At 43.4% G+C, this 26,652-nt stretch overlaps 2 protein-coding genes across 3 annotated transcripts; one reads left to right on the forward strand and one right to left on the reverse strand.

The window, feature by feature from the left end:
• Positions 1–361: 361 nt before the first annotated feature.
• Positions 362–13,494, reverse strand: LOC100556130 (zinc finger protein 260). 2 transcript variants are annotated; one of them, XM_008114430.3, is made up of 4 exons: positions 13,171–13,494; positions 6,802–7,783; positions 5,408–5,522; positions 362–3,819 (listed from the first exon to the last, which is right to left on the reverse strand). In XM_008114430.3, the coding sequence occupies exons 2-4, from the start codon at positions 7,495–7,497 to the stop codon at positions 2,858–2,860; spliced, it is 1,773 nt and encodes a 590-aa protein (XP_008112637.1). In that variant the 5' UTR covers positions 7,498–7,783; positions 13,171–13,494; the 3' UTR covers positions 362–2,857. The 2 variants fall into 2 exon arrangements, with proteins under 2 accessions (XP_008112637.1, XP_062830100.1); XM_062974030.1 differs by lacking the exon at positions 13,171–13,494 and adding an exon at positions 12,301–12,533.
• A 5,909-nt stretch (positions 13,495–19,403) lies between these two features.
• Positions 19,404–22,898, forward strand: rps26 (ribosomal protein S26). The gene is made up of 4 exons (XM_003223200.3): positions 19,404–19,562; positions 21,413–21,590; positions 22,271–22,401; positions 22,803–22,898. Exons 1-4 carry the CDS (start codon positions 19,560–19,562, stop codon positions 22,836–22,838), a joined length of 348 nt encoding a protein of 115 aa, XP_003223248.1. The 5' UTR covers positions 19,404–19,559; the 3' UTR covers positions 22,839–22,898.
• Positions 22,899–26,652: the final 3,754 nt, after the last annotated feature.

Consider the following 26,652-nt stretch of genomic DNA (forward strand, 5'->3'; position numbering starts at 1 on the left):
CTGAAAACTGTGTAGTATTAGGAATCACATATGTGGGGCATTGCAGTATCGCCAATTTTAGGCTCTCCACAGTTTATATCTCATTGCTTAGTCAATTTTACCAGGTGAGAAATGTGACTAGTCCTCATCTTAGGACACTGGAGCTTCCTATCCTAGTTTTCTCTTGCCGTACTGCCTATTTTGTATATTCAGGAGGGCAATAAAGGTATTGATTATAAGCAAAGGAACATCACTTGGTTTTTCCTGCTTCAGATAGCCATTTCCTAAATCAAGAAAAATAAGTGAATCAAAAAAGTTGTCTGTTGAAAAGGTTGTGAAAGGAAATTAACCATACACACACACACAAAAGAATAGAAGCAAGTTCAAAGCAGCATTATTCCTTCAGCTCTTTCTAAATCTCAGAGAAATTTTATTTAGGTTAGGTCCCATGCCTACACATAGACATTTTAAAATGAGTTGTTAAATTGTTTGAATAGCCTTCTAGTCATTATGTCTTTTGTAGTTGGGTCATATTTCCATGGCTGTCCACCCTTTGGTGAATCTGTAATTCGACGGGGCCAAGTCAAGACAAACAACAGCATTCTTGAATACAAACTATATTTTAATGATGGAAAGCATTAGGAACTATGTAAATCATACTATAATATTAACACTGAGAGTTGTAACTAAGTACTGTCCCTCTAATATTCCCACTGCTTTAATACTGTATTGCCTACCCCATTAATTACTTGAGCAAGAACCGACATTGACCTTCTGCTTTCTTCAGTCATGCTTTACTGCAAAAATTGTAAGTCAATTTTGTTTTCAGCTGGATAAAAATAAGTTACAGAATTCTTGTTTACGACAACATAGGTTTGTGAGACTCCAAATAACTGATGCAGTAACGTCAGTTTTAAGTTGACATGATGGTGGATAATAGTCAGCAAGGAAACTGTAAAAACATATTGAGTGGGATGGAAATGGCTATTTAACAAGAAAGAAATGAAGGTTATTGGATAACTCCAAACCAAACAGACTCATTCAATCAGTTGTTGCATGGGAGCCAAAGTTGGCAAATCCCATTGATTCAATTAGTCTGTTGTAGGAAGGACTAGCAAGAGGGCTTAGGCCTAGTTATTTATGTCCTACAACTTAACACAACTTTAATAGAAACTACTGGAGCTAGATAACCTTTCTCTTGATGTCTGAACCAAAAAACACTAATTGCCAAGATGTTAGAAGAGATGTGGAAATGTGTAAGGTGACAATTACATGTTAATGTTTTGGATACCCTCGTACTACAAAATATATTTTCTGCTTTCAAACGAGTATCACTCTAACCTAATTCTTACCCCACCCTCAAAAGCAACTGTTCCCCTCCCTCCAGTCTGACCTAACTAAGCAACAGTCCACATTTTATATCAAAATGTTTTAGTTGACATGATGGCACTGACTCAAAATTGGGAAGATGTCAGCCACTGTATCCACTGGACTGCCACCTTTATTTCCTGGCATGGCTCCATGGTCTTAAACAGAAGCAGTTCAGCTTTTTCCATAATTGAATTTCTGTATTTAACACTGCAGGAGTCCTGACAGAAACCAGCAGTAATGAACAGGTGCCAAGCACACATTTGTGCTAGCCAAGTTTAGTTCCTGCTCTTCCTACTCACATTCTCCACCTCAATGTACAACTCTATTCAGTCTTCATTAATGCTAAGACCTGGAGGGATTTCTTTCCCTGCCACCTATCTTAGATTGGCCATTCCTCTAAGTAACAGCATCAAAATTATGACTGCCTCTCTTTACTACCATGTATGAAAATAACTTTCAGGTTTCATCTCTAGCTGTCAAAGTCAGAGGCCATAATTTAGTTGTAGAAGTCCTTGCCTGCATAAAGTTTCTGATCTGATCCCTGTCCTTTTTTGTTTCACACATCAAGGCTGAGCAAAACCCTCTCTGAGATTCTGGAATGCCAGAATTAGTCACACTAATTGCTACCATTGGGCCGGGTAAGTATAAGTCAAATCTTTACATTATTAATCAGCCCTAGTTTGGGAGTTGGCAGTGAGGGACGAGACCAGGTATGAAAAGGTGATGATGGCAGCTGACTAGGCATCATCCTGTCTGGATCGACAGCCCATGGGTTTGACACACAAAAAAGAAAGGGAAGATGGAGTCACTACTGGTGCTTAATATGGGATGATGCATGGAATATGACTATCTTACACCAGTATTTAGGACCTATGTATGATACTAGTTTTGTTGGTTTATGCGTAATCTGACTACATTCCTTCGTCCTCTGATGACTATTCTCTAGCAGAAAAGAACTTGATTCATTCTGTCCCCAGCTAACAATGTATGAAGAGGTCATTGTCACAGCCATTCCTTGGGTTGAAGTATAGCAGATGAATGCCTTCAGCACTTCTTTCTCAATGTGGCAGAGAGCTATTTGTTTTGCAGAGAGTTCTTGTAACTATTTCATCTGGCCAACAAAACACAGACTCATTCCTAGGAAGAGGGTATCCCCTCCCATCCACATTGCTGCATCCCAAACAGATTGCATGATTCCAGCTTCTTCCAAAGGTCACAATGACCAAGAAAATCAGCAGTGTGGAGGAGGAAAATAACATTTTTTTTCAGTGTCATTTCCATACTGAATGTACAGCTTCTCTCCAAAATGCTTCTTCCTTCCCATACTTGTAACCACAGCCAAGTGGAGGGCAGCAATGGTCAGCTGCTCTCACGACCAGACCTAGCCAGCACCAGAGGAAAGGGAGAAGAGAGCACAATGGAGACTTCCCAGGGTTATGCTCAAGATCGTTGCTCCTTCTTGTGCAGCTGTGTAGGGATGCTGGGCATCAGGAACTGGATGAGGAAATCAGAGGGATTCTGCCAGGTTCTCCTCCTCTTCCTTTATGTCCTGAATGCTGAGTTCCTGGTTGGCTTGCAATTCCAACTCACTCTCTTTTGGATTCTCTTTTGAGTGACACTTCTGGTGCTTCACCAGCACTCCCCTCTGCCTAAACCTTCTCCCACACTCAAGGCAGCGATAGGGCTTCTCTCCCGTGTGAATGCGCTGGTGCGTAATAAGGTCAGAGAGCCGGGTGAATCTCCTCTCACACTCTTCACAGGGGTAAGGCTTCTCTCCCGTGTGGATTTTTTGGTGCCTAGTAAGATCGGAAGGGTAAGCGAACTTCCTGTCACACACTTTGCAAGAGTATGGCTTCTCCCCTGAGTGGGTTCGCTGGTGTGAGACTAGGTTTGAATGCTGGATGAATCTTTTCCCGCACACGCCACAGGCATGGGGCTTTTCCCCTGTATGGATCCTCCTGTGGGTTGAGAGGGAGGAAGAGGAAACAAACCGTTTCCCACAGTCAGTACAGGCATAGGGTTTCTGGCCCATGTGGTTTCGTTCGTGGATCTTAAGGGCCGACTGATGGCTGAAACATTTCTGGCAGTATGAGCAGCGGTATGGCTGTTCTCCCGAATGGCTTCTCTGATGGCTGACCAGGTACGCCCGCTGGCTGAAGGTATCTCCGCACTCAGAGCAAATGTGTGGTTTTTCTCCTGAGTGGATTTTCTGATGTCTTGTAAGGTGAGACAGCTGGCTAAAGCTTTTCCCACACTCAACACACAGGTATGGTTTTTCTCCAGTGTGAACATTCAGGTGTTTAGCCAAGTCCGAGGGACGAGTGAAGCTTTTGCCACATTCAATGCAAAGGTGGCATTTCTCTTTTCTTTGGATTCCCTCGGATGGTTGAAGGGCTTCTTCGTCTTCCTCTGCTTCTCTGGACTCCTTAGAGTCACGCTGTTCCTCAGTTTTGCTTGTAAGATTGGGACCTTCAGGGCAAAGAAGAAGATCACAACTTTATCCAATGCCCATCTCTATTGTCCAAACTGACCTTACTTGGCAACCTACACATGTAGTAGATGAGAACTCCCATAATTCCCCAGCCATATAAAGTAACTGTCCAAACTTTTGCAGGGTGGCAGTGTGGGAAAGATTGCTCTATTTTGAGACATTTACAACAGGGTTGGTAAATGTGCAGTCCTAAATATATTGTTGGACAGCAATTCCCATCAGCCTTAGCCACTGTTAAGAGGAATGCTGGGAGCTTTAGTCCTGGATATCTAGAAGGTCACAACACTCCCAAGCACCAATTATATACAAACATTTATACTTCCACACAGCCAGTAAGGTAGATATCTGTGGTGCAACTCATGATCACGGCCATTGATCCAGAATTCTGCAGTAAGACTAACAAAAATCTGCAAACATCTTCATTCGTTTTAAAGGACTATGTGAGTTTACCCACAAAAATGCTTTGCATATCTCTCATGAATTGTTTTGTTTATAATTTGATTTAGAAATTCCTTCTGGGTCCAAGGCCTTTAAAGAGCCTTTCCATAATCAAAAGGCCATGCAGCAATTGTGATAAAATGAGGATATATTTACAAATAAATAAAACAGTATAAACAGTTGACATTTAGATTGCAGAACAATGGTTACCAATCTTTTTTTTTTTTTTTTTGACCAGGGACCACTTTGACCAAGGACCACTCTCCAACATTAATACCAAAAGGGCTACAAATCAGTTTTTGGTCAACTTTAGATTTGGTTTGGCTATATGGGGTGCTGATTCATAAAATTGCATTGGATAGACCACATCAGTTCTAGTTTCTGATACAGAACATATGCCATTCAGTAGTCACCATCAGCTCGCCCATATTGAATAATCTAGGGCTGATGTGATCTATCCAATGCAATTTTCTGAACCAGCACTCCTAATAACCACAGGAACAGGCCTAAAAAAGAAGATACAGAAAAAAATTGGTTTGGGCTGCGTTATTATCCATAGTAGTAACAGTGAGGCCACAGACCATATTTTACTTCTTGCGGACCACTGGTGGTCCATGGACCACAAGTTGGGAGCCACTATTAGAAGGAAAAGAGCAAAATCCATTTCTGCTCTCAAAAAGCACCGATGAATTTGACTTTTTACTGAAGTTAGGTTGTAAACTAGTCAAGCTCAATAACAACTTATCTTATATGAAGCCTATGAGTTCAGAAGCTAAAAATGAGCTGCCATGTTATAAGTGGAAGTTTCCAATGAATTTTCAGTGTCAGCTTTATACAGGGAGCATTTAAATTAAGATAGACTTCTTATATAGTGAGTTTATGCAGATAAATATAAAATATAGAACTCTGGAGAAATTCCAAAGGATAATTCTGGTAGCAATCAGCTTGAGTTTCTTGACATCACTTCCTGGAAGCATCTAACAAGGCAAAAGTTGAACTAGTGCAAAGTGGAGCCCATAGCAACACAGAAACAGTGCAGGAGGATATGATAGGGTTAATAGAAGGGCCAGTTTACAACTGTTCCTTAGAACTAACAGCGGAAGTAATTGAGGCCAAATATATCCTTACCCAAAGCATTATCCTGCCTTCTCGCCTCCTTGGCAAGCTGCCTCTGCCTGGCATTTGGAGGAACTCTTTGTGCTTCTGAAAAATCCACAGCCGCTTCTTGGAATTGCTCAGGACCCTGGAACCACAACGGAAGTTCAGTTCACAAACAGTCTTAATGGGAAAGGGTACATTTTCCTATATCAAAGTAACATTGATTTCTAGCATACCTTTAGAACACAAGGATGCATGTGTTGGATCAGACCAAGTTTCCATCTAGTCTAACACTTTATTTGTTCAATGTTACAACCCATTACCAGAACAAAAACATAATACCAACCTCCTTCTCATAGTCTGTAGCAACTGATATTGCAGGCATGCTACATCTGGGACTGCTGGAAACACTTAACCATCATGACTTGTACCATTGTAATGTATATGTAGCAGGTTCCTCGCTCCCCGCTCTTCTTAAACATTGAAAGGGTATATGACACCTTATAGCAATGGTATTCAGTTTCATGCAGAAAGATAGCAAGGGTTGCCAGAGTGAAAACTGGAGGTGGCTCCTGTATCTTTAATGGTTGTGTAGAAAAGGAAATTTCAGACAGTATTATTTTATTTATTTACTGTATATACTCAAGTATAAGCCTAGTTTTTCAGCCCTTTTTTAGGACTGAAAATAAACCTCCTCGGCTTATACTCGGGTGAGGGTCCTGGTGGACTTATATTCAGGTCGGCTTATACTCAAGTATATATGGTATATTTATTATTTTTCTCTAATATTATTGGTATTGTTACATTTATTATTTTACCCTGTTATTGTTGTTACTTTTCTGTTTATTTTACTCTATTATTATTATTATTATTATTATTATTATTATTATTATTATCTTAAATTAGTTTGATGTAAAGATTCAAAAACATTTAACCTACTGATGCCTCAATTAATGTAATTTTATTGGTATCTCGGCTTATACTGGAGTCAATGTTTTCCCAGTTTTTTGTGGTAAAATTAGGTGCCTCGGCTTATATTCGGGTCGGCTTATACTCGAGTATATACAGTACTTCATTTCTACCCCGCCTTTCTATTGTTTGTTACCTGTTGTCGGCATGACAGGAACTTACTGAAATGCCGTCTTCTACACAACTACAAAAGGTACAGGAGTCTTCTCCAGTGTTCAATCAGACAAACCTTCAAGAGATAGACAAGACAACCACACCAAAGAAACAGAGGATATAGGCCAGGCATCTCCAGGTGTTTTGTACTTCAACTCCCACAATTCCTAATAGCCAGTAGGTTGTTAGGAATTGTGGGAGTTTCAGTCCAAAACACATGGAGGGCCAAAGTTAGCTCATGCCTGAATAGCCTATGCTCTCCTGCTGCTTTTGCCACTCTGCTCCTCCTGAGAATTATTCACCTCTTCTTCCCGCAGCTCGCCTTGCTGCTGCCTCAGGATGAAGCCTTCTGCCAGGGCCACTGCTTGGGCACAGGTCTCCGGGCTTCGTTCCCTGACCTGCCTCTGGATCTCCTCCGGCAGGACGGTCAGGAACTGCTCTAGGATCAGCAGCTCAAGGATCTGCTCCTTTGTACGGCTCTCTGGCTCAAGCCAACAATGGCAGAGTTCTCGCAAGTGGCTGCAGACCTCACGGGGGCCCTCGGCCTCCTGGTAGCAAAACTGCCTGAAGCGCTGGCGGTGTATCTCTGCACTGACAGAATTCCCATGCAGGAAGGCAGCTTTAACCTTCCCAAATTCCATTTTGTCTCTAGAGTTCAGACAGTTAGCGGCCTCTTGGGTATCTGAGTGAAATGCAGGCGTTAGCCGAGCCACCGTGTCTCCCGGAGGCCACTGGCAGGCCCCAAACACCCTCTCAAAGGCGATCAGGTCATCCCAGGAGGTCAGTTCTGGCAAGGGTGGCCTTCCCCATCTCAGTGGAGTGGACTGCATGGTCTTCAAGAAATCCTGCCACTGGGATTCCAGGTGGTGCGGGATGCCCTCCTCTCTCGGTACGGTCCAACGGGGTAGATCTCGCATGATCCCAGACTGGATGGAAAAAATGTCTCTTCCTGTACTCTCCAGTCCCTCGGTGGGACCTTCCCAGGTCTGCTTCTCCATTTTCACGACTGGAGTAAGCCTCTTGTCAAACTTTCTCTGAACTTGGAGACCCAGGGTTGCCACCACCTTCAGCTATTTTATGTCTCTGGAGACATATTTATCTTCACTCACATCTGGATTTCTTTGTCCCCTTTATTGTTTCCTCACTTAGAAGCCTCCCTTGCTTTTTTTTCCTCTGTGAGATATCAAGAATTCCTGCTTGATACATGCTTCTGACAGCTCACAGGGCACATGGGTTGGAGTCAGTTTGGGCATGCGTTCCTCTTCATTTATCCGGAGCTTGTTCCTAAGAAGAAAAACAAATAATATAAAAGAATCAAAGGAGCACAAGAAACAAAATATCATCTATGACAGTGGTTCTCAACCTTCCTAATGCTGTGACCACTTAAGACAGTTCTTCATGTTGTGGCAACCCCCAACCATAAAATTATTTCTGCTGCTACTTCATAACTGTAATTTTAATACTGTTATGAATCATAATATAAATATCTGATCTGCAGGATGTATTTTCATTCATTGGACCAAATTTGGCACAAATACCTGATACACCCAAATTTGAATACTGGTGGGGTTGGGGGGGGATTGATTTTGTCATTTGGAATTTATAGTTAAGCTACAATCAAAGAGCATTTTGAACTCCACCAACAATGCAATTGAACCAATCTTGGCACACAGAAGTCCCATGACCAGCAAAATATATTGGAGGTCTTTGAGGAAAAATTCACCTTAATTTGGGGAAGTTGTAGTTCATCCAGGGAACACTGTGGACTCAAAACAATGATGGTTCTGGACCAAACTTGGCACAAATCCTCAATATGCCCAAATGTGAACACTGGTGGAGTTTGGGGAAATAGAACTTGACATTTGGGAGTTGTAGTTGCTGGTATTTATAGTTCACCTACTATCAAAGAGCATTCTGAATCCCACCAACAATAGAATTGGGCCAAACTTTCCACATAGAACCCCCATGACCAACAGATAATACTGGAGGGATTTGGGATGAATTGACAGTGATTTAGGGGAGATATAATTCACCTACATCTGGAGAGGATTGTGAACCCAAACAACAATGGATCTGGATCAAATTTGGCATAAATTTGGGAGGATTAGCCATCTGTTTCCAAAAAGGATGAGAAGGACAGGTGGAGACATCTTCAGTCTTCTCTGCCAGTGGGGTTCCCAAGACCATCAGAAATGTTTTCTGATGGTCTTTGGCGATTCCTCTGACACCTCCTTGCAACACCCCCCCCCCCCAAGGGTCCCGACCCCCAGGTTGAGAAACACTGATCTATGAACATTCTCTGTCTTTTCTCCCAAAATGCTCAGGATAGATAAAGTATGTTTACTCATTCTTTCACTCACAAGTTTACCCATTTTTCACTCTCAAAACAGCTCTGTGAAGTACATTAGCCTGAGAAAGAATGACTGACCACCAAATGAACGTTGTGTCTCCTCTTGGCAGACTTGATCAAACCACACCTGGAATACTGTGTCCAGTTCTGGGCACTGCAACTTAAGGGAGATGTTGAGAAGCTGGAATGTGTCCAGAGGAGGGCGACTAAAATGATCAAGGGTCTGGAGAACAAACCCTATGAGGAGCGGCTTAAAGAGCTGGGCATATTTAGCCTGCAGAAGAGAAGGTTGAGTGGAAACATGATGAGGGCCATGTATAAATGTTTGAGGGGAAATCATAGGGAGGAGGGAGCAAGCTTTTTTCTGCTGCCCTTGAGACTAGGACGTGGAACAATGTCTTCAAACTACAGGAAAGGAGATTCCACCTGAACATGAGGAAGAACTTCTTCACTGTGAGAGCTGTTCAGCAGTGGAACTCTCTGCACCGGAGTGTGGTTGAGGCTCCTTCTTTGGAAGCTTTTAAACAGAGGCTGGATGGCCATTTGTCAGGGGTGCTTTGAATGCGATTTTCCTGCTTCTTGGCAGGGGGTCGGATTGGATGGCCCATGAGGTCTCTTCCAACTCTATTATTCTATGATTCTATGACTGAGAAAGACAGGCGAGATATTTTAAACAAAGCAGCATCTCGACCATATTGGCCGCAAATACATAAGATGCAGCCCAGCACATTTATAAATACACTACTCAATGAGGGAACTAAGTTAAAATGCATGATGTAGCAGCAAAAGGGTAAAATCTACAGCAAGGGGACAAAGATTAACGCCACTGTGTGAATTATAAGAGCAACATAAACATACTGTCACTATTATAATGTTACACACCAAAAATGGTAGAATGAGTATTCATTTATGCCTGAAACAGCATTGCTAATTTTGACCGTTCAGATCTTTCATTTTTGTGCTGAAAGCGGGGAATGTTTATCGATTATAGATATTGGAAATCGGGGTTTAAAGGTTATCTTTGCTGGTTTATTGACTCAGTATCCGTCTTTCTTCTGTAAGCAGTAAGATAACGTGGGACAGCCACAGATGGTGGATTATTTGCAGGCACTCTCTTGTGTACAAACAGATAATGCCACGATTATGTCCCACAATGGATTTAAGTCAGGAAAAGCCTATAGCCTGTTGATGGGCACAAACCTCTGCAGCTCAAAGTAAATCAAAGCAGTTCAGCTCAGTTAAGGGAGCACATGGTATGTTCCTGAATACTGTAATGTAGGTCCCTTCCACACAGTTGAATGAAATCCCACATTATCTGCTTTGAACTGGAATATATGGCAGTGTGGACTCAGATAACCCAGTTCAAAGCAGATCTTGTGGGGTTTTCTGCCTTGATATTCTGGGTTGTATGGCTATGTGGAAGGGCTTTTAGTTTGTTCATTGACTTGTGGGACTATTTAGTGGCCAATTTTTTTTTTAAAAGAGGCACCAATAATGGTGAGCAAACACCCTTCTAGAGACCACATCCTATAAATTGAAAGCTCCTAATCCCAGACAAGAAAGCCCTGGGTTACGATGACTTGAATGCATGCTTACTTCTGAAGAATGCAGAAGATCCAGGTTCAATTCTAACATTTCCACTGGAAAAGTCCATAAGAGAGGCAACGGGAAAGACCCTGGCTTACTTGAAGCCCTAGAGCAGTGGTTCTCAACCTGTGGGTCCCCAGATGTTTTGGCCTTTAACTCCCAAAAATCCTAACAGCTGGTAAATTGACTGGGATTTCTGGGAGTTGTAGACCAAAACATCTGGGGACCCAAAGGTTGAGAACCACTGCCCTAGAGAACTGTTTCCAAGCAGCAGAAGCCATATTGGGGCGAGGAGGATAAATAAGTGGCTTCTTAAATTCCTAGTGTGTTTGGTTTAAGATTGATTTGGGTGTGAGGATTGGCAATAATAGCTGTAGTAGTGGAGTAACAACAACAAAGCTATAAACAGCCTGTTGACAAGAATGGAGTGGATTGTCCTGACCTGTTTTTGCGGATTAAAAGGCTTGATTTTGCTCATGATGTTTGGAAAGAAGTATCAGTTTAGTTTCTTTTTTAAAAGAATTATTGGCCAGATTCTCTATTACAGTGTTATGCAGAGTAAGCTATGTATCAGTGGCACTAAGAAATACTGATAATGAATTGCGAGGATGCATAAAACAACATTATGCTTATTGGCACTCCTTAGTCCCAATACACAATGAATGGATTTAGATGCACATCGGGCTCAATTCTGGCATGGCCCTGGTCCTAATCCCTGTGGGGATTAGGATATGGCAGGCATCCTCAGGGAGTGTGAGGTATATTAGAATCTAGGCATGTGAGGTTTATATATCTGTGGAAAGTCCAGGGTGGGAAAAAGAACTCTTGTCCGTTGGAGGCAAGTGTGAATGTTGTAATTAATCACCTTGATTAGCATCAAAAAGCCTTGCAGCTTCAAGGCCTGGCTGCTTCCTGACTTGGGGAATCCTTTGTTTTGAGGTGTTAGCTGGCCCTGATTGATTCATGTCTGGAATTCTGCTTTCTGAATGTTGTTCTTTATTCACTGTCCTAAACTTTTTTTTAATACTGGTAATAGAATTTCTGGACCACTCTAACAACCACAATGTCAGACTACACAGATAAGCCATTGAAATCTACTAGCATGTGGACAATTTCAACAGAAAGGAGGAAACCATGAAAATGAACACAATCAAGCTACCAGGATTTTTTAAAAATCTAAAATCAGGACAGTAAATAAAGAACAACAGGGAAATTTCAGACACAATCAGGGCCAGCTAACACCTCCCAACAAAGTATTCTCTCAGGCAGTAAGCAGCCAGACGTTGCAACTTAAAGGCTATTCAATGCTAATCAAGGTAGCCAATTAAAACATTCACATCTGCCTCAAGCAGGCAAGAGTTCTTTCATCCTGGACCTTCTACAGATATACAGTAGAGTCAAACTTATCCAAGCTAAACGGGCCAGCAGAACCTTGGATATGTGAATATCTTGGATAATAGGGAGGGATTAAGGAAAAGCCTATTAAACATCAAATTAGGTTATGATTTTACAAATTAAGCACCAAAACATCATGTTAAACAATAAATTTGACAGAAAAGTAGTTCAATACGCAGTAATGCTATGTTGTAATTACTGTATTTACGAATTTAGCACCAAAATATCATGATATATTGAAAGCACTGACTACAGAAATGCCTTGGATAATCCAGAACCTTGGAGAAGCGAGTCTTGGATAAGTGAGACTCTACTGTATAAACCCTCTTGCCTAGTTTCCAACAGACCTCACAATCTCTGAGGATACCTGCCATAGATGTAGGCAAAATGTCAGGAGAGAATGCTTCTGGAACATGGCCAGACAGCCCAGAAAACTCGCAGCAACCCACCAGTTGGACTTGTTTCCTACCCAGTTTATGATAGGTGGACACATGCTGTGCCTGTCTGTCTGTCTGTGGTACAATCACTTCTCAACTTCTCACTTCTCAATTTCTCAACTTCTCACAACCTCTGAGGATGCCTGCCATAGATGTGGGCGAAACGTCAGGAGAGAATACTTCTGGAACATGGCCACACAGTCCGAAAGACATACAACAACACTTCTCAACTTTACTGCAGGGTCTCTTGTTTGTGGACCCCACTTCCCTGGAAGTGGCTCTGCTGAGACTGACAGGTGCTCAGACCGACAGGTTTCTCCGAGGGTCTTGAGGTTAAAATACAGTCAACCGACCCCCTCCCCGCCGCCCTCCAGAGCTGGAGCAGGAGGCCAACAGGGCTGTTATTGTCTGGGAGCAGGAGCGCCCAAGAGCGGGCTAAGCGGCGTCCTTAATCGGGTTAGGAGTTAAATCCGCTCGGGAGGAGAAGCCTTCAGCGTCGCCTCCTTCAACGCCCCTTTCTCCAAGAAGCCAGATGGGAGGACCCCCCCCCCCGCTCCTACTCCAGAGATGGACTCGTCCTCTCTCTGCCAACGGGGGGAACCAACAATGACACAGAAAAGGGGGGGGGAACGCGGATGGGAAAACTCGAGGAAGAAACCCAAGGGACAGGATTGGGCCATTTTAAAAAAGGGAACGGGGGGAGGTTGATCCTATTCTACCAGGAGAGGCCGTAAAATAAGGGGGTTATTATTTATCAGTGTCCAGTGGGGGTGCAAAGGGGGACAAAGGGGGAGACCTCAGAGAAGACCCCCCCCCCGGCAGAGACACATATACACACGTTGTTTCCCCGCCTTTTTCCCTCCTCCTCCTCCTCTTGCTTCTTTTCTGCCCCTGAGACTCACCTCTCTCCTCACGGCTCTGTCCTCCGCGTCTGCAGGGCAGTTGCTGCCCCCCAAAGCCTCCCCTTCCTTCCTTCATGAGATTCAAATCCCGAGGCCTTTAATCCAGGGCGGAGCGGGAGGGAGGGAGGCAAACTCGGGCATCCCCCCTTCCTTCCTCCCTTCCTTGATCCATCCCTCCCTCCCCTCCTCGCTCTTCCCGGGCCTCCTCTTCTGCTCCAGGGCTTAGCGCTCGCTCACTAGCACTAAGCCGGCTTAAGTCCAAGGGCTCCTGTTCAACTGGTTTCAGGATCGGGCGGAACAGGCGGTTTAACTCTTGCAAGGACTCCCTCCGGCCTTGTTGCTTTGGGCGGGGAAGGGGACTTGGCAAGGGAAAGTCTCCTGGCAGTGCCCGACTCGCAAAGCTCAACTCCTCTGATGTCCATCGCCTTCACCAAATTGAGGCCCACTCTTTCCTGCAGCCTTTGCATGACATGAATTAATCACAGTTTTAAAAAAAAATGCCTCTTGCTTGCCCTAACTGGGAGGGATAGCTAACACTCCAGAAGACAGGAGCAGAATTCAAAACGATCTGAACAGACTAGTAATTTTCTAGTAAACTTTTATTACAGCTCCTAACAGGGGTACCCAGTTCTGTACATCCATGTCAGACTTCTTTATTTCCAACATTTATATCCCGCCCTTCTCACCCGAAGGGACTCAGGGCGGCGTACAAAATTGGCAACAATTCGATGCCTACACATAATTAAAACAGCAATAAAAATCCAATAAAACAATTAAAACAATATAAAGATATAAAACATATGATTAAAATCCATTCCTCCAAAATCCTCGTGCTGTAGCCGTTAATTAGACTTCGTTGATAATAATAAAATTATAATTAAAAAAATTAAAAATCATTACAAAATTGAATTATTTACTGATTTAAAATCTAGGCTAAAGACTACATACAAGTAACAGACTAGAGAGATGGGCCGAAACTAACAAAATGAAGTTCAACAGGGATAAATGCAAGATACTTCACTTCGGCAGAAAAAATGGAAATCAAAGATACAGAATGGGGGACGCCTGGCTAGATAGCAGTATGCATGAAAAAGATCTTGGAGTCCTCGTGGAGAGGAAGGTGAACATGAGCTTACAATGTGATGCGGCAGCTAAAAAAGCCAATGGGATTCTGGCCTGCATAAATAGGGGTATAGCGTCTAGATCCAAGGAAGTCATGCTTCCCCTCTATTCTGCCTTGGTCAGGCCACACCTGGAATAGTAAAAAGGTAAAGGTTTCCCCTGACGTTAAGTCCAGTCATATCTGACTTGGGGTTGGTGCTCATCTCCATTTCTAAGCCGAAGAGCCGGCATTGTCTGTAGACACCTCCAAGGTCATGTGGCCGGCATGGCTGCATGGAGCGCCGTTACCTTCCTGCCGGAGCGGTACCTATTGATCTATTCACATTGGCATGTTTTCGAACTGCTAGGTTGGCAAGAGCTGGAGCTAACAACAGCCACTCACGCCGCTCCCGGGGCTTGAACCTGGATCTTTCGGTCTGCAGCTCAGTGCTTTAACACACTTTGCCACCGAGGCTCCTTGCACCTGAAATACTGTGTCCAATTCTGGGCACCTCAATTGAAGGAAGATGTTGCCAAGCTGGAAAGCATCCAGAGGAGGGCAACTAAAATGATCAAGGGTCTGGAGAACAAGCCCTATGAGGAGCGGCTTAAAGAACTGGGCATGTTTAGCCTGCAGAAGAGAAGGCTGAGAGGAGACATGATAGCCATGTACAAATACGTGAAGGGAAGTCATAGGGAGGAGGGAGCAAGCTTGTTTTCTGCTTCCCAGCAGACTAGGACACGGAACAATGGCTTCAAACTACAGGAAAGGAGATTCCACCTGAACATCAGGAAGAACTTCCTCACTGTGAGGGCTGTTTGGCAGTGGAACTCTCTCCCCCAGACTGTAGTGGAGGCTCCTTCTTTGGAGGTTTTTAAGCAGAGGCTGGATGGCCATCTGTCGGGGGTGCTTTGAATGCGATTTCCTGCTTCTTAGCGGGGGGTTGGACTGGATGGCCCATGAGGTCTCTTCCAACTCTACTATGATTCTAACTTCTGGAAAAATCAGGGTAAACCATTGTTGACAAGAGGCTACTGAGTTCCAGTTCTGGTCCTTCTACCTTGTATGTATTCCCTTGTGGCTTGACACAACCTGAAACCTGTTATGGATGGACTATAACACTTTTCTTCTGGTGGATCGTTGTCTTTACTCTCGTGGCTTGTTCTTGGCCTTGCAGCTCCTCTGATGTCCATGGTGGGGGTCTCCATTGGCCTGTAGACCCAGTTTAGGTGGTTCTGTTCACCTTGGAGGAGGTGGGCTTCGCAGATTCTTTTTGCGTGGTCTGCTAGAGCTTTTATTGTGCCTTTTAATTATCTATCTATCTATTTATTTACTACATTTACATCCCGCCCTTCTTACCCCGAAGGGGACTCAGAGTGGCTTACAAGTTATATGTACATACAATATATTATATCATTAGCATAGCACAATATTAGCATTATAATATGATTATAATGGAGCGTTTCCATCAGCGTTGCCTCAGAAAAACCCTGAAAATCTCTTGGGAAGACAGGTGGACAAATGTCAGCGTGCTAGAGGAAGCAAAGACCACCAGCATTGAAGCGATGCTCCTACGCCATCAACTCCGCTGGACTGGCCACGTTGTCCGAATGCCCGACCACCGTCTCCCAAAGCAGCTACTCTACTCCCAACTCAAGAATGGGAAACGGAAAAGAGATTTAAAGGAAAAGAGATTTAAAGATGGGCTTAAAGCCAACCTTAAAAACTGTGGCATAGACACTGAGAACTGGGAAGCCCTGGCCCTTGAGCGCTCCATTTGGAGGTCAGCTGTGACCAGCAGTGCTACGGGGTTCGAAGAGGCACGAATGGAGGGTTTAAGAGAGAAACTTGCCAAGAGGAAGGCCCGTCAAGCCAACCCCGACCGAGACCGCCTTCCACCTGGAAACCGATGTCCTCCCTGCGGGAGAACATGCAGATCAAGAATAGGTCTCTTCAACCATCTACGGATCCATCCCCAAAATAAAAGAAATGGAGGACCATCATCCTCGAACTACGAGGGATCACCTAAACAAACAGAAACAAATTAGCATTATATGTTACTATATTGTACATTTACTATATAATATATAATTAATTATAATTAAAATTAGAGGACGAGGAAAAGCCACTTCCCCCCCTAGCTGCCAGTTAAAAGGGTATTCCCCACCCACTTCGTCTCCTAGCAACCCACTCAGCAACAATGGAGCTCAGGGCTTTTTCACTCAGGCCTCTTCCACACTGCCTATAAAATTTGAACTGGATTATATGGCAGTATAGACTCAAGGTCCTTCCACACACCTATATAACCCAGAATGCCAAGGAAGATAATCCACAGTATCTGCTTTGAACTGGATTATCTTGAGTCACACTGCCATATAATCCAGTTCAGTGTGGACTTTATACAGCTGTGTAGAAGGGGCCTCATATAATTCAGTTCTAAGAAGATAATATAAGATTATAAATATAATATATAATAATTACTGAGGTATAATAATACAGAACAATATAATCTCTAAAATCAGGACAGTAAATAAAGAGCAACACTCCATGGCTTCAAATGGTGAAGGTGTCATCCACAAATCTGAACCATATAGTGGGCTCTACAGGCCAATGGAGACTCCACCACAGACATCAGAAGAGCTGCAAGGCTAAGAACAAGGCATGAGAGTAAAGACTAAGATCCACCCAGAGCAGTGGTTCTCAACCTGTAGGTCCTCAGGTGTTTTGGCCTACAACTCCCAGAAATCCCAGCCAGTTTATCAGGATTTCTGGGAGTCGAAGGCCAAAACATCTGGTTGACCCACAGATTGAGAACCACTAAAAGATTAAACCCGTTTTGGTGGGGGGGACGACTACGAATAGCTGCATGTGTGCAGCTACAAGATGCAACCACAAGAGAGCAGCATATACAGAAAGGCAACCTCAGAGGCCGAGAGGACAACTAGAAGAACATCAGCAGGGAGACATTCTAGGAGGTGCAGACTATGCTAAGGAGGCATTCTCAGGGGGTGGAAGTAAGCTGGAGAAGGGAGAAAGGAGTCCTTAATATGACACAATGTGAGGAATATTTTCGTTCTTCACTTACTCCTATATTCAGAAGATTTATTTATTTTGTGTCAAAAGCATTGCATAATAAGTATGTTTGAAAGTGATAAAATAAAGAAATCACAAGCAGCTTAATAGTTTTAGACCAAAAGCGGACAACAGCAACCGTATTGTCCGTAGCTTTAAACAACTCCTCCTCTGTGCATGAGTCAGGACATCGTGGGCAAGCATACATATGCGGAGTTGTTTGTTCTGCTCCACAGTCACACAAGGTGGAGGATTCCTCCAGGTAGTGCCATCTTGCCAAGTTGTCTTTTTTTGTCTTTTGATCTGCCCACTCCACTTCTGAGTCTGTTCAGGGACTTCCGAGTTGCCCATTCTTGGTTTGCCCCGGGAGGAAGACCCTTATGGGGGGTCATCCAGTTGGGATTTCCTGGTTTAGCTGCCCAGAGGGATGCCCTTGATGTTGCTGGGGGAACATCAAGAGGAGTGGTGGTTCTCATGAAGCTCCTCCTTGACCTGAGTCTACTGGGATAGTCATAGCTGATAGTCATGCAGTGGGTGGCTTTCACAAAGTTCGACCTTATTTCTCTCACCATGAATTTCTAGATCATGGAGCACAACTCTGTGGTCAACTTCTGTTGGAAACTGAATACAGAATCGCATTGGAGGACCTACAGATTCCTAGAAAAATCAAATCTGAATAATCAATTCTGCAAAAAGTTCAAAACCACAAATGCGGAGGAATGGTGGCATATGGCTTTTAGGAAATCAGATTTAAGGAACATTTTCCACTATGTAATCTCATTAAAATAATGGAACTGATTGAGAGAGAAAGCAGCATTGCAATTGGATACCAAAACTATGAATCTTCTGTAAACTCCTTTCAAAAAGGCATCGGATTTGTAACATGACTGCTGTACTCTCGCCGCAAACAACTGTGGCTGCTGGGTTGCGGTGAGTTTTCCGGGCTGTATGACCATGTTCCAGAAGCATTTTCTCCTGTTGTTTCGCCCACATTTGTGGAAGGCATCCTCAGAGGCTGTTAGGTCTGCTGGAAACTAGGCAAGTGGGATTTATATATCTGTGGAAGGTCCAGGGAGGGAAAAATAACTCTTGCCTGTTGGAGGCAAGTGTGAATGTTGCAATTAATCACCTTGATTAGCATTGAAAATCATGTCAGCTTCAAAGCCTGGCTGTTTCTTTCCTGGGGAAATCCTTTGTTGGGAGGTGTTAGCTGTCCCTGATTGTTTCCTGTGTGGAATTCCTCTGTTTTCTGAGTGTTGTTCTTTATTTTCTGTCTTAATTTTGGATTTTTTTTAATACTGGTAGCCAGATGGTGTTCATTTTCATGGTTTCCTCCTTTCTGTTGAAATTGTCCACATGCTTGTGGAGTTCAATGGCTTCTCTGTGTAGTCTGTGTAGTTTCCCCCAGGAAGGAAACAGACAGGCTTTGAAGCTGCCAGGGTATTCAATGCTAATCAAGATGGCCAACTGCACCATTCACGCCTCCAGCAGACCAGAGTTCGTTCTCCCACCCTGGACCTTCCACAGATAAACCCCACTTGCCTAGTTTCCAACAGACTCACAACCTGAGGATGCCTGCCACAGGTGTGGGCGAAACGTCAGGAGAGAATGTTTCTGGAACATGGCTATACAGTCCGGAAAACTCACAGCAACCCAGTGATTCCGGCCATGAAAGCCTTCGACAACTGTGGCTGAGTTTTTGCACAAGCATGGACAAACTGGCAAAATATGATGCTGGCAGAGCGGAATTTCCGTAGGAGATGGTGCTAATAGGCTGTTAGGAATTGTGGGAGTTGAAGTCCAAAACACTTGGAGGGCCGAAGTTTGCGCATGCCTGTTTAGCATAAAACTAGGAGAAACTACATCTCCCAGCACGCACCTCTCCAAGAAAGGCCGCCAAGCCCTCCCCGTCCGCCGCTGATGCATTGTTTGAGAATCACACCTTTTTGTTAACAATAACCTTCCGCTCCAGAGGAGAGGAAAAATAGTCCCTCTCAAAAAACACGGCGAGGGTTGAATTTAGTGGGGTGGAAGTGAGATTTAATTCCATTTTCGTTCTGTGCGGCGTGAGGGGCGCTTTCTTTCCCTCCAGGATTCTTTCTTCCTTCGCGTCGCGGGAGGAAAGGGTGGGCGAAGCACTTCCGTTTCGCGGAGGGAGCGCATATAAGGACCGCGGTGGGGGAGCCGGACCCTCTTTCGCCTCTTCAGCGTCGACATGGTGGGTAGTGCACGCGCCGCTTAGATGAGGCCTGATACTATTAGGGGACAACAGAAGGTCCGGCAAAAGGAAAAAGGGGGGGAGGAGCTTTGAGAAAGAAGAGCCGCGGTCATCTTTGAGGGTATCCGTGTCTCTTTGTAAGCTGGCTTTGGTGGGTGGGTGGATACAATAGCCATGGCCTGCCATCTCCTCGTAACAGATTCCCTGCGAATCTTTAAGCGAGCCATTATTTTCCTCCCCGCCTCCCCCACCCCCACCCCGCTTTGGAAATGGTACGCTCCCCCGTTAGAATGCGATAGCTGGGCCACGTTCTGTTGGGGCGCGAGGCTCCCAGGAGACGGAAGGCCGCCTCCCTTCAGGCCTCGCGCTCTCTCTCGGGCCACCGACCGGGCGGAAGTGACGTCTGAGAACGCGAGGCCTCGTTCGGGCCCAGTTTCAAGAGGAAATAAATGGGCCATGCGTTGTCGAAGGTTTCCATGTCCGGAATCAATGGGTTGCGGTGAGTTTTCCGGGGTATATGGCCATTTCCAGAAGCATTCTCTCCTGACGTTTCGCCCGCATCTATGGCAGGTATCGTCAGAGGTTGTGAGGTCTGTTGGAAACTAGGCGAGTGGGGTTTATATAGCTGTGGAAAGTCCAGGGTGGGAAAAAGAACTCTTACTTATTTTGAGGCAAGTGTGAATGTTGAAATTAGCCAGATTGATTAGCATTGAATAGTCCGGCAGCTGCCTGGGGGAATCTTGTTGGGAGGTGTTAGCTGGCCCTGATTGTTTCCTGTCTGGAATTAGTCTGTTTTCTGAGTGTGGTTCTTTATTTACTGTCCTGATTTTAGTGTTTTTTAAAAAATACTGTTGGCCAGATTTTGTTCATTTTCACTCAGAAAACAGGAATTCAAAACATGAATCAATCAGGGCCACCTAACACCGCCTAACAAAGGATTTCCCCAAACAGTAAGCAGCTAGATCTTGAAGCTAGAAAGCTTTTCAATGCTAATCAAGGTGGTCAGTTGCAACATTCACACTTGCCTCCAGCAGTTCTTTCTCCCACCCTGAACATTCCACAGATATCTAAACCCCACTTGTTTTAACAGACCTCACCACCTCTGAGGGTGCCTCCCATAGATGCCGGCGAAATGTCTGAAAAGAATGCTTCTGGGACATGGCCATACAGACCGGAAAACTCAAAGCAACCCAATAAATTGTTCCTTTCTGAAAACAGCCTTTGTGGTGCCTGTTGTTTTATGTTCACAGCAAGGGCACCTTGCTTGCAGGCCCTTGTGGTGGTTGCCACTTTGGCTTATGAGATATATATCTATGTTTAACTGTTAAATCAAATTGATGATGAATCCTTTAAAATCCTTTAAAGGCAAGAAAGAACATTTGTTGAACAAAAGGCATTTCTGGACTAGAACAGAAGCCCATCTAATGGAAGGATTGGTTGGCTGAACTGTCTTTAGTTTCAATCTGTAACATGGAACCTGTTTTAATGTTAAGATGCGTAAGTACATAGTACTATGCATCTGCCATTGTCCTATTGTCTCATCTAGTCGGGATTTTTCTTAAATTACACAAGCCAACGTATTTTTCATCAGATATAATTTTAAGTCATTCTTAGTTTTTTTGTGCTGAATTCAGATCTGTGTTTATTTTTTTTTTCTCTATCACGTGTAGCTTTTGCCATGAGGCTAATCGAATAATTAATTCATTTACGTATGGATATCAATTAGATTCTATTGATATCAGTGCGTAAATGCATTAATTAAGTCTAGTTGTGTCCAACTCTGAGTGTTGGTATTCATCTCCAGGGAAGAGTATGGACACCTATTAATGTTTTCTTTTCTGTTTTACCAGACGAAGAAGAGAAGGAACAACGGCCGTGCCAAGAAGGGCCGTGGGCATGTCCAGCCAATTCGCTGTACCAACTGTGCCCGCTGTGTCCCCAAGGATAAGGCTATTAAGAAGTTTGTCATCCGAAACATTGTAGAGGCAGCAGCTGTCAGAGACATCTCTGAAGCAAGCGTCTTTGACTGTAAGTACCTTCTGCCACCACACATGTTTTATTTTACCATTCTGTAAGTGGTGAGATAGAAAATTAAAGGATGATGATGTGGGGTGATTTTCTCAGATCCAGGGGTCACCGAGGAGTTGCTAGACTGGGAAGGCCCTGTCGCCTCTTACCTCAGCTCCATTTTTGAACAATTTTCCAATATCTTCCAGAGCACAGTTTTGCAAGGTTTCCCCACCCCTCCCCAGGCCCTGAAAATTCAAGAGCAATAACATAAATTAATCCAAATTGGAGGTAAATCCCAAACTAGATTGTTCACAAAATTTGTCAGAATAATTAAATGAATAGTGTGATTAGATATCTTGCCAAGATATTTTATTTATCCACCATAACTAAAAAGAAAAATCTTCGTGCGGAAAAGAGTAGATTCACCTGTCGTAGATTGCTTACTGAAACATGTTGGATGTTACCCATGTGTTGTTTTGCCAGAATAAACCTGAAGGCTGTATATGGTTTTAAACTCCTAGTAACAATTAAAAATGTTTTCTTATAAATCATTTCCTTTTGGGAAGATTTTGTGAGCCCTGTGGGAGTTTTTCACCCACAGGGAGTCATGGAGATATTGTTGTTGGAAGTATCTGGCTGACTTTGGCTTTTCTGGAATGACTCTGTGGTTCTGACCCTGCTGTTTGTTCTTTTCCCAGCCTATGTGTTGCCGAAACTCTATGTGAAGCTTCACTATTGTGTGAGCTGTGCCATCCACAGCAAGGTGGTGAGAAACCGCTCTCGTGAGGCTCGGAAGGACCGCACCCCTCCGCCTAGGTTCAGGCCTGCAGTAAGTAGACTGACTCCAAAGATGGAGGCTCACTTGCAATTAAATGAAATGAACGCTCCTGATATCAGAGGTGAAGCCCTCTCATGGCTGCCTGTCCTCTTTGTATTGCATAGTGCAGTCATGTAAGCAGATGAGATCAGTAGTTGTCATGTTCAGAGATAGAAAAACAAATTGTATCTAAAATACACTAAAATGTCCCGCCATAGACATGTGATGGGGTATCAAGTAATATAAATCAGCATTCATTTAAGTGCGTGATCTGGAAGGTGAGGATTATGCGCACTTGCCTGTTCTGTTGAATCCACCCTGCAAGTTGACTAAAAGCAAAATGATTTGCTACAGGGAGAACTGATAAAACCACACGAATGTTTTCTAACAGATGGTTTCCTTTTTCCCTCCAGGGTGCTGCACCAAGACCACCCCCCAAGCCGATGTAAAGAGATTGTTGGAATGATGTCAGTTTGCTAATATCAGCTAAATAAATACATTTACAGTCATTCTGCATGTTACTGGACTTTTTGTTTGTGGTTGTATCATAAAAGGAGCAGGCTTTTAAAGCTGTTGAGATTGACGGGCATATAGAATCAGAGTTGGAAGAGACCTTGTGGGCCATCCAGTTCTGCCATGCAGGAAAAGTACAATCAAAGTACAGATGGACCCATCCAGCCTCTGTTGAAAAGCCTCCAAAGAAGGAGCCTCCACCATACTCGGAGGCAGAAAGTTCCACTGCTAGACAGCTCATACAGTCAGGAAATTCTTCCTAGTTTCCAGGGGAACAGAAAACAAGCTTGTTCCCTCCTCTTTATGACATCCTTTCACGTATTTTTACATGACTCTCATCATGTCTCTAAGCCTTCTCTTCTGCAGGCTAAACATATCCAGCTGCTTCTCATAGGGTATGGTCTCTAGACCTTTGATCATGTTAGTTGCTCTCCTCTGGACACTTTCCAGCTTGTCAATATCTCTAAAATTGTGGTGCCCAGAAATGGCCACAGGATTCCAGGTGAGATCCGACCAAAGCAGGATAGAGGGGCACCATGACTTCACTTGCTTTAGACACTGTACTTCTTTTGATGCAGCTCAAAATCCTGTTGCCTTTTTTAGTTGTTGCATCACACTGTTGGTTGAAGTTCAACTTGTTCTTCACAGACTCCCAAGATTCACATGTGCTGTTTGTCAAGCCAGGCATCACCCATTCTGTATCTTTGCATTTCATTTTTTCTACCTAAATGTAGTATTTTACATTTATCTTTGTTGAAATTCATTTTGTTAGTTTTGGCCCAGCTCCCTAATGTGTTAAGGTCGTTTTGAATTCTGATCCTGTCCTCTGGTATATTCGCTATCCCTCTTAATTTGGTGTCATCTGCAAGCTTGATAAGCATGCCCTCTAAACCTTCATCCAAGTCATTAATAAAGATGAGCAGTGCTGGGCCCCAGGACTGAACCTTGCGGCACTCAACTCGCTTCTTTCCAAGTTTGAACACCCTTTGGGTTCGGTTGCTTAACCAATTAGAAATCCACCCAATAGTAGCATTATCTAGCCCACATTTTATTGGTTTGTTTGCAATGATTTGGTGTACAGTACAAGGGAAAAGGAGATCAGCAACAAAAACAACTTTCTATCTCCTTGCAATATGTGAAGTAGTGACGTCCCTTTTTATTTAGTAATGAGGTCTTTTGTGTGCTGAAAACAGTTTTCAGATAAAAAGTCTGGCATAACAGTGAGAGCAACCGGAATAATAAAAACGTAATTGGGACACTGCACAGCCCAGGCACCTGCTCTTTCCCTTTGCGCTTGCCTTTCCTTGGAGGGGAGTTGACTGTCGATTCTATTCAAATCTTCTGATTTTGTTATACACTGGTTTGTGTTGACATTCTTATTTCCACTTTAAAGAAAGGAAAGAGATGGATGAGGGTAGCTGTCTCTTTATCCCCTTGTTCAGAGTGTGTGCTGTCAAAAGCAGTTGTCAGGCAAGTGTCAAAAAGAAGCAAAAGTGCATGGCTCAAGTTAAGGGTAAGTGGCTTGCCTCTCTAAATTGAATGGCCAAGCATTACTCCAAATGTTTGTTTTAAGCTTCCAGCCTGTCCCATCTTTGGCTATGCTAGTCCATGTTGCTACTATTTGAAAGGAACAGTGAGTGATCAGGAACCAGAGAGTAATCTGGTGTTTTTGCTGTCACAAACCATTAATCTTTGGACTCCACCTAATACAGAGTAGAAAATCTGGAGCAACACTGAAGTTTCTACAGACTTCCCCTTTGTGTGGGTGGGATGGGAGGATCCATTTAATAAACAATAGATTTTGGCTCCAGATTTTACTATTTGTACGTGTATACATCAAAGTGTAAGTTTAAATTGCAGAATGTAGTTCAGTCAAAAAATGCATACTAGTTCTTCAGATTAACGTGGCATGGCGATGTTCAGAATTACTAAATCTCTTTCAAGGTGTTATCCTTCACTCACTTATGCGTGTGTCTACACTAGAAATGTATGCTGAACTTAGAAGTGCTAGCATCAAGGAGAAACATACACACTGTTTTGACATTTTGCTGTGAAAATGTTTATAGGTGAATGTTTCCCCCTGACATTAAGTTTAGTTGAGTCTGACTCGGTTGGTGCTCATCTCCATTTCTAAGCCAAAGAGCCGGTGTTGTCCATAGATGCCTCCAAGGGCATGTGGCTGGCATGGCTGCATGGAACACCATTACCTTCCCACTGGAACGGTACCTATTGATTTACTCACATTTGCATGTTTTCAAACTGCTAGGTTGGCAGAAGCTGGGGCTAACAGCGGGAGCTCACCCCGCTCTCTGGATTTGAACCGCCAACCTTTTGATCATCACGTTCAGCAGCTCAGCGGTTTAATCTGTTGAGCCACTGGGGGCTCCTGAATATGCTTATACATGTTGAGTATCCTATATTGTAAAAGCTTAGAACCAGAAGTGTTTTGAATTTTGGAATACTGTATTAGCATATACGTACATAATGAGATCTTAGGGAACCCAGTTCTACACATGAAATACATTTATGTTTCATATACCTCTTATTGTACTCATAGCCTGAAAGTAATTTTATATGCAATTTTTAAATAATTATGAGCATGAGACAAAATTTGTGTACACTGAACCATCAGAAAGAAACGTACCACAGTCTCAGTCACCAATGTAGGCAATTTGGTGTTTTGGAGGAATTCAGCTTCATACCTGAAAGCAACCATAACTCCTGAGTATGTAAGTATCACTACTGTAACAGCTGCTATTGTTCTGAAATACTGGCCATTGCATAGAGTTAAGATCTGTTGATATTAAAGATCACATTAATGTATGGTAGAGCTATGAATAAATTGTGTGCTTTGCTGTAGCATGAAGCAAGAACTCTTATAAATATGATGAAACTAATGGTAGATTTTAGTTTGCAAGACCAACTTGCCTTGCAAAAGCAAATAGACATGGTTTATTTTGCGCTACTCAGCTTATAATGCAGATTGTGTGATATCTGTCATGTACCAGGTTCACTTATGTGAGGCAGAAAGCATTTTCTGCATTTTATGGCCTAGTTTAAACCTGGTGTTGAACTGAAATTCCTAGAATTTGAGTCCATTAGGGATATTGTTCATGGTGCCTGGAGGTATCTTGGAAAATCCAATCAGATCTTTAAAATGACATCATATATTCTTTGTTCTGTATTCCATTTAATGTTCTATCAGCTACATTATGGATCTGTTGCAATACTGGAGAAAGTACAGTAACCAATAGTGTGTCACAGTAGGACTTTCAGCCTGGTGTTGTCCCTGTTTCACAAAGCAAGGATAATAGTTTTTGTTAGTAAATACTAACCCAGTGGTTCTCAACCTTCCTAATGCTGCAACCCCTTCATACAATTCCTCACGTTGTGGTGACCCCCAAACATAACATAATTTTCATTGCTACTTCATAACAATTTTGCTACTGTTATGAATAGTAATGTAAATATCTGATATGCAGGATGTATTTTCCTTCTCTGGACCAAATTTGGCACAAATACCCGATATGCCCAAATTTGAATACTGGTGGGGGGTTTTTTTGGGGGGGGACGACTGATTTTGTCATTTGGGAGTTGTAGTTGTTGGGATTTATAGTTTACCTACAATCAAAGAGCATTCTGAACTCCACCGACGATGGAATTGAACCCGTCTTGGCACACAGAACTCCCATGACCAACAGAAAATACTGGAAGGGTTTGGTGGGCACTGACCTTGAGTTTGGGAGTTGT

Source organism: Anolis carolinensis, chromosome 2, assembly GCF_035594765.1.
Source record: "Anolis carolinensis isolate JA03-04 chromosome 2, rAnoCar3.1.pri, whole genome shotgun sequence".
Lineage (NCBI taxonomy): Eukaryota > Metazoa > Chordata > Lepidosauria > Squamata > Dactyloidae > Anolis > Anolis carolinensis.

Bases quoted from the DNA above. Each gene is read 5' to 3' on its own strand.
- LOC100556130 (XM_008114430.3), bottom strand. From the start codon at position 7,497: ATGGAGAAGCAGACCTGGGAAGGTCCCACCGAGGGACTGGAGAGTACA. The intron at 5,523-6,801 runs GTGAATAATTCT...TTGTGGTTCCAG, and splicing joins GCGAGCTGCGGGAAGAAGAG to GGTCCTGAGCAATTCCAAGA. The intron at 3,820-5,407 runs GTAAGGATATAT...TTTGCCCTGAAG, and splicing joins AAGGCAGGATAATGCTTTGG to GTCCCAATCTTACAAGCAAA.
- rps26 (XM_003223200.3), top strand. The intron at 21,591-22,270 runs GTAAGTACCTTC...TTCTTTTCCCAG, and splicing joins TGAAGCAAGCGTCTTTGACT to CCTATGTGTTGCCGAAACTC. The intron at 22,402-22,802 runs GTAAGTAGACTG...TTTTCCCTCCAG, and splicing joins CGCCTAGGTTCAGGCCTGCA to GGTGCTGCACCAAGACCACC.